Below are 14639 nucleotides of genomic sequence, written 5' to 3' on the forward strand. Positions count from 1 at the left end.
GGCAGAACTACCAACTAACCCACCCCATATATTGAGTATATCGTTAAACTGGAAAGCCTTCCTGTCATGTGATTGAAACAGGAATACTTCACAAAGGGCAGAGCCAGTTTTTCCCCAAATGTATTTCAATAACAATACAGTACATACTTTAGCAATCTTAGAATAAAAAAACATGTCATCAAACAATTGCAAATGAAGTATACGTACATTTTTTTTGTCATTTTCAAAAATGGGACCATGTATTGAAACACTAAAAAGAAAGAGAAACCAAACAAACACAAACGTGCGAGGAACAACACTTTAAAGTATAAAACTAAAAGCATCATCCACATTTAAGTAGTGTGTATTTTAGGATAGTTTTTTTTTTGTTTGATGTAATGTTTTGAATAATGTGTAAAGTTTTCATGCCCTTTTTATTTTTATTTTTCATTATTAGTGAGTTTTTGCATGTCATTATAAGATGGTGGGCCATTTATCGCTTTCCTCACTCCTCTTTTGTACCATCTGTTCTCCCCTGTGCTGCTACTTGAGGTGCAGGTAGACATTTGAGTCTTGGCCTGAAAGGTTTGCCCGTCCATGCTGTGCCAAGCATCGGCTTAGTGGTTGTTTTGTTTCCCCAATATATGAATCAGTGCATTCATCATTACACTGGATAGCATACACCAGATTGTTTTTGTGGGTGTAGGGTGTCCGGTAGTGATGCATCAGCGCATGCGTCGAGCTCATAGAGCAAAACCCTGTGTCGGTGCGCGTACCGCTTTTCGAAAGTCACGTGACCGATCATGAGCTGTTTCGGTCACGTGACCGATACGTGAACTGTGTCGCAATGACGCCTGCGCGCCAAACTGTGTTTATAAGGAAGAGCATCTGTCAACGAGATGCTGCTCCCAACAGAATCGCCGCACTTCTGTCGCTGGTCATTTGTAATTTATCGTCGTCTGAGATAGTTTCCCCCGTGTGGGAATATTTTGATCATATATCGGAAAAAAAGGTATTTGTGTTCATTTCCTTGTTTCATCCTGTTCTCTCAAAGTTTCTACTCAATCTGTTAGTAGAGCTGTCACGGTACGTGTATTTGTATTGAACCGTTTTGGTACGGGGGGTTTTCTAAGCTAATGTCTTAACAAGCTGCTTTGCTTTTTCTGCCTCAGCACCCAGCATTGTCCCACCCACACAACCATCTGGTTACATTAAAAAGCAGCTGCAGCTAATCCCTTCGATAGCTCAGTTGGTAGAGTGGAGAGCTGTAGTTGCTTAAGCTGAGTTCCTTGGGGCACTGGTTCAAATCTAGCTCAAGGGATCACTCAATACGTTTTTACCATGAATTTTTTAACTTAAAGGCCTACTGAAACCCACTACTACCGACCACGCAGTCTGATAGTTTATATATCAATGATGAAATATTAACATTGCAACACATGCCAATACAGCCTTTTTAGTTTACTAAATTGCAATTTTAAATTTCCCAGGAGTTTCTTCTTGAAAACGTCGCGTAATGATGACGTCACAGACTGTTAGGAAATATGAGCGCTGCACACACACACAGCTAAAAGTGGTTTGCTTTAACAGCATAATTACGCAGTATTTTGGACATCTGTGTTGCTGAATCTTTTGCAATTTGTTAAATTAATATTGGAGAATTCAAAGTAGAAAGATGGAGTTGGGAAGCTTTAGCCTTTTAGCCACACAAACACACAATGATTCCTTGTTTAAAATTCCCGGAGGTAAAACTTTACTATGGATCACAACGGACAAGCGAACATGGATCCCGACCGAATGTCAACCAGCAGGTTTCGGTGAGAAAATTGTGGTAAAAAGTCGCTCCTTACCGTAGATCAGCTGAGCTTGCGCCATCCATAAAGCTGCCTTTGACTTCCCTGAGGCACTGGCGTCAACACCCGTGGACACACACCTCCGACTATCAGGTACTGTTAAACTCACTAAAACACTAGCAACACAATAGAAAGATAAGGGATTTCCCAGAATTATCCTAGTATATGTGTCTAAAAACATCTGAATCCGTCCCAATGCAATCGTTTTTTTTTTTTCCTAGTCCGTCGCTATCAATATCCTCAAACATGAATCTTTCATCCTCGCTCAAATTAATGGGGAAATTGTCGTTTTCTCTGTCCGAATAGCTCTTTTTGTTGGAGGCTCCCATTAAAAACAATGTAAGGATGTGACTGTGAAATGACCAGGCAGCGTACATGATGCCCACATCTTCACTAACTCCGCCATTAGTGTGCTGCTGAAAGATAAAACCATCCCCTCGTATTTAAAACAACTGCTTGAAGATGAAGATCCGGTCCCTGTTTTTCTTTTGGGTGACCGAGCTTATTCCCTGACGCCATATCTCACGAAAGAATACCCCAATGGCGGAGTCAACCCACAATATATATATATATATATTTATATATATATATATATATATATTTATATATATGTATTTTAGATCCCTAGATTAATTGTTGTAAAATGTTTTTTATCGCATTGTCTACTTTCTCATGTCCATTAAAGATTTGATTCATGTATGATGGTTCAGGTGTTCTGTTCAGGACACTGTGCTTGAGGCTGAAATTGGCGGTCGTACTTGAGGGCCGCAACCACTTCATAGCTTCACAAAAGTTATAGAGTACAGAACTAGACGTTGAGTAATCGCTCGACATACATCACAGACAATAACTAGTAATAATCTGCATTGCCAGTCCAAATGTATTCGCTGTTTTTCATAGTCTGTCGTGTCCCCTTTGACAAATGGACAAAGTTTTTTACTAAGTAGAATCACAGCTGGCCTGGACATTCGAAAGTTCTCTTTCCGTTCAGCTGGCACAACTCACTCCTTGACAAACATATTTCACCATGGTGCCGTTCTTCCAGGGCGTATCCAAAACCGTCGCTCAACCGTCTATGTTGCCGTCTGAGATGTGTTGTATCCGAAATAGCTTCCACGCGGGCAAGTCTGGATGAATCGCCTCCATCTTTCTGACCTCACTTCCTGTGTGGGGCGCAGTCTTTCTGGCGTCACTTCTCCCGTCCAAAGGCAAAACCCAGTAACTAAATTTAGGTCAAAACTGAGCTGATAATAATTTTGGAGTTCCTAGGTGATATGCTTTACATTAGTGTATGCCATATTGTAATTTGTCCCGTAAGTAAGCTGTTACGCACATGGCAGGACCTAGCAACTACCACATAACCGCCTAGATACAACAGAAAAACCTAGTATCTCAAGGGACCAATCGGAGCTTCTTTGTCAGTCGCCTTATTGTCTTTAATGAGACATTTGCTCGAATGGGGGCCGACAGTCAACCTGATTATGTGATATGGCACGAGGGGATATTTGGAAGATTGGCCCAGGACATTGCAAGCACCTTCATTAAATGTATTGTTCTTGATTCTTCCCCTTGCCTACTCTTTTGGGCAGATAACTGTGGAGATCAAAATAAAAACTGAACGCTGTACACGGCTCTTGCCCAATGTGCAAACGCAGAATGGGGCCCACCCGAGATTGTAATAAAATATCTAGAGAAAGGGCACACGTTCATGAGAGCAGATTCAATCCATGGCTCAATCGGCATGAAAATGAAAGCTCAAGAAAACATCTATACGTTTGATGACTTTGTAGATCTTTGTAAGACAGCATCAAGATAGATTGGTTTTCCTTTGTTTTCTCAAAATCAGTTAGAAGTGAGTTACTAGGTTTTGCCTTTGGACGGGAGACTTCCCCTCCAAACACAGTTTGGAAACGATCAATCAGTCCTTACAAAGCCAAAAGCCCGAGATTTAAAAAAAAAAAGACTGCGCATTTACCCGTATAAAAATGCCATCGTTTAAGCTTTGGTTGAAGACCCCCTCCTTCCCCTACCCGCTTGCACAATGCGACCTAGTAGGCATGCCATATAGTACATCTTGTCATAGGCACCATAGAAGTGGCTTGTATACATTGAAGCTTTTAGACCAGCCCTATGGTAGTGAATTACACCTGAGCCATCATAAATGAATCAAATCTTTAATGGACATGTGAAAGTAAACAGTGTAGTAAAGAACATTTTACAGTAGGTACGGAGTACAAAACAAGCATATGCAAGTCTCGTTGGCCAAGTAATACAAAGCAAACGCTACCTTTTTTTTTTATCACATCCACCGTAGCCTACATTCTCGTTGTCTCCCCATTAACAAATGGACAGTTTTTTGCTAAGAAAAATCACAGCTGACCTGGACATTCGAAAGTTCTCTTGCTATTCCTCTGGCACAACACACTCGTTGACAAACATATTCCACCTGGCTGAATGACAATGACATGACATGATGAATGCCCTGAGAATTTTAGTAGTGTCCACCCATCCGTCTATCCATTTTCTACCGCTTGTCCCTTTAGGGGTGGCGGGGGGTTGCTGGAGCCTATCTCAGCTGCATTCGGGCAGAAGGTGGGGTACACACTGGACAAGTCGCCACCTCATCATAGAATTTCAGTCATGTGTTTAAGAGAAAGAAAAAAAAATCAGTACTGTGTATAATAGGATTTCATTAGTGTGTATGGGAGGATTTGAGTAGTGTATGTGAGAGAGAAAAAATAAGTAGTGTGTTGGACAGGATTTCAGTAATGTGTATGAGAGGATTACAGTAGTGTGTGAGAGGTAATTCTGAATAAATCCCTAACGGCCCCTCATAGTTAAGTTAATTACCAATGATTTTCACACACACCAGGTGGGACGAATGTTGTGTGTGGTGTGATGTGACTGGTTGCTGCTTTCATTAGTAAAAAGTTACTTCTCGCATTGAATTTTCTGCATTTCTGACGCTATCTTGTTGACATACCACTACATCAAAAGTAGCCTGCCACGTTACATCAAATGTCTCGCTAACAGCGTTGTAACGTACAAAAAAGTAATAAATTACATTACTCCAGTCGTTGCTCTTTAAATTATCGCAGTTATCATATAACCCCCGTTATTCGGAACACTGACTATATGTTTTCATACATGGATATTAAATACAAGTTTTAATAAGTATCAATCAATCAAAGTTTATTTATACAGCCCTTAATCACAAGTGTCTCAAAAGGCTGCACAAGCCACAACGACATCCTTGGCTCAGATCCCACGTCATGGCAGGAAAAACTCAACCCAATGGGAACATCGAGAAACCTTGGAGGGGTCCCTCTCCCACCAATCGCCCAGCCACCCCCGGGCGACCGGTGCAATGGATGTTGAGTGGATAGAGTTAATAATAGGAGAATGTGAAAACTACTCTTCTCTAACATGTTCATAATGTACAATATATATATATATATATATATACACACACACACACATACTGTATATAAAATTGATGTGAAAATACAGTTTAAAAATAGTTCATGATATACTTATTGATCGTTACTAGAATTTTTTCTTGCAGAACGAGCGAGAACAGATCATGACGACTAACGTGTGGTTGTCTCAGGTGAGTGACAGCTGAATGCTTGTTATGGATGTTGGATATGATTTGACGGTTTATGGTTTTCATGCAGGAGTGGAATGATTTCAGACTGAGGTGGGATCCTGACAAGTACGAAGGCATCAAGAAACTAAGAATACCATCCAAACTCCTCTGGCTTCCTGACATCGTGCTTTACAACAAGTGAGCCAGCATTTCATTTTTATTTCTTCTTTTCATAAACAAAATAATATATAAATATCATACTGTCCTTCTCTCTGTCTCGTTATTTTGCACTAGTGCACTATAATGCACACAATTTAGTTATAAAAACATTTTCATTTGAAAGCAATCTTTTTCCTTTATTATAGTCACAATTTACTAACTATAGGCAAATTCACAAAATTATTCAATGATTATTAAATTTCAAGGACAAAAAATGGGTATTCGTACTAGCCCAGTATTTACTTGGTATCAAATTAATACCAAAAATTCCCAGTATTGTCCAAACCAAATACAGACCTGGAAGTGTCCCTTTTGCTCTGTATTGATTTGCTGGTTTAATATAGATATAATTTAAATCTTGGGGAATACGTTGGGGTTTCTTCAATTTGGATAAGGTTATGACATTTTTATAATCAAAGGTAATTGTTTATAATTATTTGGAATAACAATATATAATGTCCTTTTTTTTTTTTTTTTTTACAAAACCACTAACCAGTGAAGTTGGTACGTTGTGCAATTCGTAAATAAAAACAGAATACAATGATTTGCAATTCCTTTTCAACTTATATTCAATTTAATAGACTGCAAAGACAAAATATTTAATGTTCGAAATGAGAAACTGTATTTTTTCTTGCAAAACAGTTTGCACATGGGCAGTTTTACCACTGTGTTATTTGTCCTTTCCTTTTAACAACACCCGTTTGGGAACTGAGGAGACCAATTTTTGAAACTTTTCAGTTGGAATACTTTCCTATTCTTGTTTGATGTACAGCTTAAGTTGTTCAACAGTCCGGGGTCACCATTGTCGTAATTTTTCTCTTCATAATGTGCCACACATTTTCAATGGGAGACAGGTCTGGACTACAGGCAGGCCAGTCTAGTACCAGCACTCTTTTACTGTGAAGCCACGCTGTTGTAACACGTGGCTTGGCATTGTCTTGCTGAAAAAAGCAGGGACGTCCATGATAACGTTGCTTGGGTGAGAAAATATGTTGGTCCAAATCCTGTGTACCTTTCAGCATTAATGGTGCCTTCACAGATGTGTAAGTTACCTATGCCTTGGGTACTGACACACCCACACACCATCACAGATGCTGGCTTTTTAACTTTGCGCCTATAACAATCCGGATAGTTCTTTTCCTCTTTTTTCTGGGGGACACGATGTCCACAGTTTCTGAAAACAATTTGAAATTTGGTCTCGTCAGACCACAGAACACTTTTCCACTTTGCATCATTCCCTTTTAGATGAGTTCGGGCCCAGCAAAGCCGGCAGCGTTTCTGGGTGTTGTTGATAAATAGCTTTCGTTTTGCATAGTACACTTTTAACTTGCACTTACAGATGTAGTGACAAACTGTAGCTACTGACAGTGATGACTGTAGATGGTAAGATCCCCAAATTCTTTGTAATAACTCGTTGAGAAATGTTGTTCTTAAACTGTTTGACAATTTGCTTACGCATTTGTTCAAAAAGTGGTGACTCTTGCCCCATCCTTGTTTGTGAATGACTGAGCATTTCATGATCTGACAGGTTTCACTGTGACATTCAGTACGCCAACGAATGGTTTATGCTCGCAACTTAAAGCATACAAAACTAGCCACGAAATAACTCTTAGTTTACTAAGTGGAGGTTCTTGTAAATTGATTTTTAGTCAAATCAAGCATTTCTCAATGACAGAGAGGTAGAGGGGCTGTGCCAGCAACCTGAGGGTTCCTGGTTTGATCCCAGGCTTCCGCCATCCTTGTTGTGTCCTTGAGCAAAACACTTCACCCATGCTCCCGATGGGTCTTGGTTAAAGCCTTGAATGGCAGCCCCCGCAATCAGTGTGTGAATGGGTGGGTGAATGTGGAAATAGTGTCAAAGCGCTTTGAGTACCTTGAAGGTAGAAAAGCGCTATACAAGTATAGCACCTGATTATCGGGCACATTGAAGGGGTCATATTATTATTATTATTTTTTTTTAAACGAAAAAAACTTTCTTGTGGTCTACATAACATATAATGGTGGTTCTTTAGTCAAAATGTTGCATAGATTGTTTTACAGACCGTCCTCAAGCCGCTTTCTGACTGTCATGATGCGCCGTCTTGTAAGCGGTCTTATTTACGTGGCTCACCTCGTCTTCTCCCCGCCATCTTTGTTGTAGCGGTGTAGAGTACAAGGACGGGAGTGGAAGAAGTGTCAAAAGATGGAGCTAACTGTTTTAATGACTTTCAGACTTTACTTCAATCAATAACGGAGCAGCATCTTCTCATCCATGGCTCACGAGTACAATAACAATGCCGGAAATCTTTTCCTGTGAAAAACCGTCTGACCGGAACTCTCTAATAACTAAAGTTCCTTGGGTGAATAAATTTAACTCACTACACCGGTATGTTTTAGCGCTTTCATGGCGAGTTTACTGACAGATATAAGTAAGAACTTTACACAACTTTATATTAGAAATGGCAATGGCGGAGGATAAATGTCTCATAAAAAAAGAAGATGGAGAAAAAGAAGAAGTTTATCGACTACGGACTACAAAGGCGGACTCGCACAGATTTTCAAGTCTTATGCAGATCCCAAGTACAGATTAGCAGATTCCAAAGGGAATAAAAGTAGCTTTTGCAAAACATTGCGAAACAAAACGATAGATATGTGTTACCTTATACACACACCATAATAATACTCGTATGTTGAAGCACAGTACAATCCATCAAGCGGTGCGGCTTCATGGCTTACCAAAGTCGTACAAAAACATTTTGAAAGATTTTTAAGCGCTGGGTGTAATGTTCTATATTTTCAATGGAACATATAACATTTTGGTTTTGTTTACTTTAGTCATATTGCAGTCTAAACGTACCTCTTATGTGTGACTGCCGTCATATTGCAGTCCACACAAATCTCTTAAGTGTGACTGCCATCTACTGGTCAAACTTATCATTTCACCATGTACCAAATAAAATAGCTTTGAGGTTGGTAAGCATCACCAAAATTATTCCGTACTTTAGGTGCACAGGGTTATAAGTTTTGAGAAAATTAAAGGATTTTAAGTGCGCCTTATAGTCCTAAAAATACGGTTCTTTTAATACGTCACTATCCCAAACAATGGAATACATTGTGCTCATATTAATAACAAATAATCCATGATTATTGTGATTTCAGTGCTGATGGCGTGTACGAAGTGTCCTTCTACTGCAACACAGTGGTGTCCAACACCGGGGACATTGTGTGGTTGCCGCCCGCCATTTACAAGTCAGCCTGTGCCATCGAAGTGCAGAACTTCCCTTTTGACCAGCAGAACTGCACCCTAAAGTTCCGCTCCTGGACTTATGATCACACAGAAGTGGACTTGATGCTCACCAGCGACTTCGCCAGCCGTGACGACTTCACACCCAGTGGAGAGTGGGACATTGTGTCGCTTCCTGGACGCAAGAATGAGGACCCAGATGACATCACTTACTTGGACATCACCTATGACTTTGTTATCAAGAGGAAGCCACTCTTCTACACAATTAATCTGATCATTCCCTGCGTGCTCATTACCTCTTTGGCTATTTTGGTCTTCTATCTACCATCAGACTGTGGTCAGAAGATGACTTTGTGTATTTCAGTGCTGTTGGCGCTCACTGTGTTTCTGCTGCTTATTTCCAAGATTGTACCACCTACCTCGCTGGCAGTGCCACTCATTGGTGAGTTTTGTCTGTTTTAAGAAAAAAACAATATCTGCTGTATCTTATCTTCACTAGTTACAATACATATATCTTGTTTTACATTACACACTAATTTTCTTTTACAGCACGTACATGTTTTTTACATCCATCCATCCATCCCTTTTCTACCGCTTATTCCCATCGGGGTCGCAGTGGAGCCTATCTCAGCTACAATCGGGTGGAAGGCGGGGTAGACCCTGGACAAGTCACCACCTCATTGCAGGGCCAACGCAGACAGGCAACATTCACACTCACATTCACACACTAGGGCCAATTTAGTGTTGCCAATCAATGTATCCCCAGGTACATACATTTTTTACAGTATATACATTATCTCAAAATACATAAATTTTTTCCGTACACACTGTACATATTACACCAGATACTTTTACAGTACACATAACTTTACAGTACATATTTTTACAGTACATACATTTTTTACAGTCTGTGTTGGCCCTGCGATGAGGTGGCGACTTGTCCAGGGTGTACCCCGCCTTCCGCCCGATTGTAGCTGAGATAGGCGCCAGCGCCCCCCGCGACCCCGAAAGGGAATAAGCGGTAGGAAATGGATGGATGGACATACATTTTTTTGCAGATCATATTTTTTCTAGAACATGTATTTATTTTTACTGAACAACATTGTTCACACACCGGCTCCCCCCTCTGGAGCCAGGCCTGAAGGTGGGGCTCGACAGCAAGCGCCTGGTCGCTGAGCAAAGAGGATCCCCTCCTCCAATGAGCTCACCACCCATGAAAGGGGCCATAGAATTCGGGTGCTTTGTGGTTTGGGCAGCAGTCGAAGGCAGGTCCCTGGCAGTCTGATCCTTGGCTACAAAAGTTAACTTTAAGATGGACAACGTCATCTTGCTGGGGCAGGAGCCTGAGCCAGTTTGCGAGGTAGAGAAGTTCTAGCGGGGGTGGCAATACTTGTTTTCCTGCAGCTCAGGTGCGTCCATCCATCCATCCATCCATCCTCTACCGCTTATTCCCTTTCGGGGTCGCAGGGGGCGCTGGCGCCCATCTCAGCCACAATTAAGAAGTTATTTATTTATTATTGGTTAGTGTGGGGCTTGTCTTCCTGGGGGTTCTTCAGACCACCAAGCACCGACATGAGAGCCCGTTTCAGGGTTACACTATTGTTTTATTTTTCAATAAGTCTCTCAGTTGCTTTCCAGCAATTGTATTTTTCTCTTTCGTTCTCGCTCGCGCTCTGGCTCCAGCCCCAACCCCGTCCCTCCTCCTGGCTGCTGCTTATTACAGAGCGACAGGTGATTAGATAACAAGGCTCAGGTGGGCCATCCACGCAGCTCTCGCTGATTTCGAGGCCGGTCCTGGCACACCCCAGTTCGCTGCAGGCCGGCGGGCCACGCCCTCTCCATAGTTAGCTTCAGAATAACAATGTTATTACAAAGAATAAGAGACCTATTATACTCTAGAAATGCTGGTCTTACTTAAAAATGGATGTGTTTAGTTGTGTTCAGTGTTAAAAAAAATATATTATTTGGCTCTTACGGAAATACATTTTAAAATATTTGGCGTTTTGGCTCTCTCAGCCAAAAAGGTTCCCGACACCTGCTCTAGAGGGAGTGCTCTCTGGTAATTCTCTAATTGTTCTACCAGCGAACTTCAGTGCTCCCGTTAAAGAGGCGTAATTGGGAGAAACGGCTGCCCTGATCTGAACTTCGTCACAGATTGTCAATCATGTTCAAACATAAGGGTGTCCATATGTGCACTTGTCACCCGGACACCAGAGGTCGCAGTTCAATGATCGACTTTGTGTTTGTATCATCGGACTTTTGGTCTCATGTTTTGGACACTGGTGAAGAGACAGGCGGAGATTTCAACCGATCACCACCCGGTGGTGAGTAGGCTCCAATGGTGGGGGAGGATGCCTGACAGAACTGCAGACCCAAATGTCTAGTGAGGAGTTGGCTGGGAACGACTGGCACAGTCTCCCGTCAGAGAGAGTTTCAATTCCCATGGTCTGAAGAACTTTGACTATGTTACGAGGGAGGTGCTGCACATTGAGTCCGAATGGGCCCTGTTCCGTGCCAATTATGTTGAGGCAGCCGATCAGAGCTGTAGCCCAAGGTGGTCGGTGCCTGTCGTGGCGGTAATCCCAGAACCTGGGATGCCGTCAAGCTGAAGAAGGAGTACTATTGGGTCCTTTTGGTTCATGGGACTACAGAGATAGCAGAGAGGTTCTGAGAGGCCAAGTTGTATGTGGCTTTTACGGTTGAAAAGGCAAAAACTGAGACATGGGAGGAGTTTGGAGAAGCCATGGAGAACAATTCCCGGGCAGCTTTGAAGCTATTCTGGACCACCGTCCGCCGCCTCAGGAGCGGGAAGCACTGCACTGTCAACATCGTGTATAGTGGGGACGATATTCTGCTGACGTCGACTAGGGATGTTGTGGATCGGTAAAAGAAATACTTCGAAGACCTCCTCAATCCCAACTTCTTGTCTTTCAATGAACAAGCGGTGCCCTACTTGCCAACCTTGAGACCTTCGATTTCGGTGTGTGGGGGCGTGGTCGGAGGTGGGACTGAGGCGTGGTTGGGGTGGGGGGCGTGGTTAAGAGGGGAGGAGTATAATTCACCAACTCAAGTATTTCATATATATATATATATATATATATATATATATGAAATACTTGACTTTCAGTGAATTCTAGCTATATATAGTTATTCTATTATATATATATAAATAAAATAAATAGTTGAATTTCCGACGGCACCTATCAAATACACAGTAATAAAAACACAGTTCTACTAACTGTACTGTGCTTGCTGGTTACTAAAAAAACAACAACACTTACCTTTCACTATTTGAGTAACCTTTGTTCTGCCATTTGCGTACTGGTGAGCGATCTCCGAATCCGGGAACATGTCTTTCATGGATTTGTTGTCGATATCCGCAAATGAGAACGGGATGTTGCTTCCTGCTATCAGCAAAGCCATCTTTGTCTCAGCATAAGTTACACCATCGGGTCTCCATTTTGCGAGGTGGCCCATAATACTGGGTTGTGAACGATGCTGCGCTGCGGACGCTTTGTGCTTAGCTGACCGTTCATGACTGAGTATATCCGTTCGGCCACCGTGTTCAATGGAGAAGTCTGTTCTACAAAATTTATAGGCAACATACCCCTTCCCCTTCAAACTCTCCTGTATAAACTGAAATTCTTGTTTCCATTCGTTTTGGAACTTGCAAGCATATTTCTTCATTTTGCTCGTCGACGGTGTAATATATTGGGTTGGAGTCAATAACCAGGCGACGTGATGAGGTTAGGTCTCTTTACTGTGGGCTTCAGAACAGACTCCCTAATGCATATGTTCCTTGACTGCACTTAAATGTAGAATATACAGTATCTAGATTATATTTATATCATTTATATATTATATATTATATATACGATTTATTATATATATTATATTATTTATTATTATCATTGTTTACTGTGAACGAACTGTGGTGCTGAATTTTCCCCAGGGATCAATAAAGTACATTCTGTTCTATTCTATGGACAGTAGATGGCAGTATTGTCCTTTTAAGAGGGTCACAACATTGCTGAGTCAGTTCCGCATGTAGCTGCAGGGGGCGTGGCCTCCAGCTCTGCCTGAATTTCGGGAAATTTTCGGGAGAAAATATGTCCCGTGAGGTTTTCGGAAGAGGCGCTGAATTTCGGGAGTCTCCTGGAAAATCCAGGAGGGTTGGCAAGTATGGCCTGGGGACTCTGTGGTGGTCACTCCTATTTCTGTGGCTGAGAAGTAAATAGTTGAGAAGTCCCTCGATGGTAAGGCCCTTGGGTGGATGATATCCACTCAGAGTTCCTTAAAGCTCTGGATGCTTTGGGGCTGTCCTGATTGAAAAGTCTCTGCAGCACTGCATGGACATCGGGGGCGGTGCCTTTTGGATTGGTGGACAGGGGAGGGTGTGTTCCAACTATCGTGGGATCACATTCCTCCTCTTTCTTGGTATGCTCTTTTCAGTTGCACTGGAGAGGAGGCTATGCCAGACAGTCGAACCTTGGATTCAGGAGGAGCAATGTGATTTCCGTCCTGGTCGTGGAACTGTGGACCAACTCTTTACTCTCGGTAGGATCATTGAGGGTGCATGGGAGTTTACCCAACCAGTCTACATGTGTCTTGTGGACTTGGAGAAGGCATTCGACCGTATCCCTCGAGAAGTCCTGTGGATAGTACTCAGAGAGTATGGGGTATCAGACTGCCTGATTGTGGAGGTCCGCTTCTTGCATGATCAGTGTCAGAGCTTGGTCCGCATTGTCAGCAGTAAGTCGGACCCGTATCCAGTGATGGTAGGACTCCACCGGGGCTGCCTTTTGTCACCAATTCTGTTTACAACTCTTATGGATAGAATTTCTAGGTGCAGTCAAGTCATTGACGGGATCTGTTTTGGCGGCTGCAAGATTAGAGCTATGCTTTTTCCGGTTGATGTGGTCTTGCTGGCTTCATTTGGGCCAGGATCTTCAGCTCCAATTTGATCAGTTCACAGCTAAGTGTGAAACGACTGGGATGAAAATCAGGACCTCCAAGTCCACGGTTCTCGCTCAGAAAATAGTTGAGTGCCATCTCCTGGTTGGGAAAGAGATCCTGCCTCAAGTGGAGGAGCTTAAGCAGGGGTCTTGTTCACAAGTGGGGGAAGAGTGGATCGTGAGATCAATGGGTGGATCTGCCCAGCGTCTCCAGTAACGGTCCGTCGTGGTAAAAAATGAGAAACGTTGGCTCTCAAGCTCTCAATTTACCAGTTGATCTACGTCCCTATCATTACCTATGGTCATTAGCTTTGGGTTATGACCGAAAAGACAAGCTCATGGGTACAAGCGGCTAAAATGAGTTTCCTCTGTCGAGTGGTACGGCTCTCCCTAAGAGAAGCTCTGTCATTTGAGAGGAGCCCTGAGTAAAACCACTGCTCCTCCACATCGAGAGGAGCCAGATGAGGTTGTTCTGGCATCTGGTCAGAATAGAATAGAATAGAATACAAAGTACTTTATTGATCCCTGGGGGAAATTCAGCACCACAGTTCGCTCACAATAGACAATATTGTTTATAGAATGCCCCGAGAATGCCTCCCTGGAAATGTACTTAGGGCACGTCTGATCAGTAAGAGGCCACAGGGAAGACCCAGAACATGGTGTAGAGATTATCCTCCCAGCTGTCCTGGGAACGCCTCAAAATACCCCGTGAAGAGCTGGAAAAAGTACCTGGAATGAGGCAAGTCTGGGCTTCTGTGCTTATGCTGCTACCCTGCGACCTGATTTCGGATGAACAGAAGAAGATTGATGGATCTATGGAT

General features: G+C 42.5%; 1 protein-coding gene across 2 annotated transcripts in view; it reads left to right on the plus strand.

Moving 5' to 3' along the window:
• Positions 1-14639, plus strand: part of LOC133538809 (neuronal acetylcholine receptor subunit beta-2-like) — a 67691-nt gene that overhangs the window by 20296 nt on the left and 32756 nt on the right. Inside the window, exons 3-5 of one of the 2 annotated variants that reach the window (XM_061880615.1) lie at positions 5398-5442; positions 5510-5619; positions 8779-9305. In XM_061880615.1, coding sequence (XP_061736599.1) covers positions 5398-5442; positions 5510-5619; positions 8779-9305 — 682 coding nt within the window. Of the gene's footprint in view, positions 1-5382; positions 5443-5509; positions 5620-8778; positions 9306-14639 lie in introns of both variants that reach the window. The other variant, XM_061880614.1, reaches the window with a different exon arrangement.

Source organism: Nerophis ophidion, linkage group LG20, assembly GCF_033978795.1.
Source record: "Nerophis ophidion isolate RoL-2023_Sa linkage group LG20, RoL_Noph_v1.0, whole genome shotgun sequence".
In the NCBI taxonomy this organism is placed as follows: domain Eukaryota; kingdom Metazoa; phylum Chordata; class Actinopteri; order Syngnathiformes; family Syngnathidae; genus Nerophis; species Nerophis ophidion.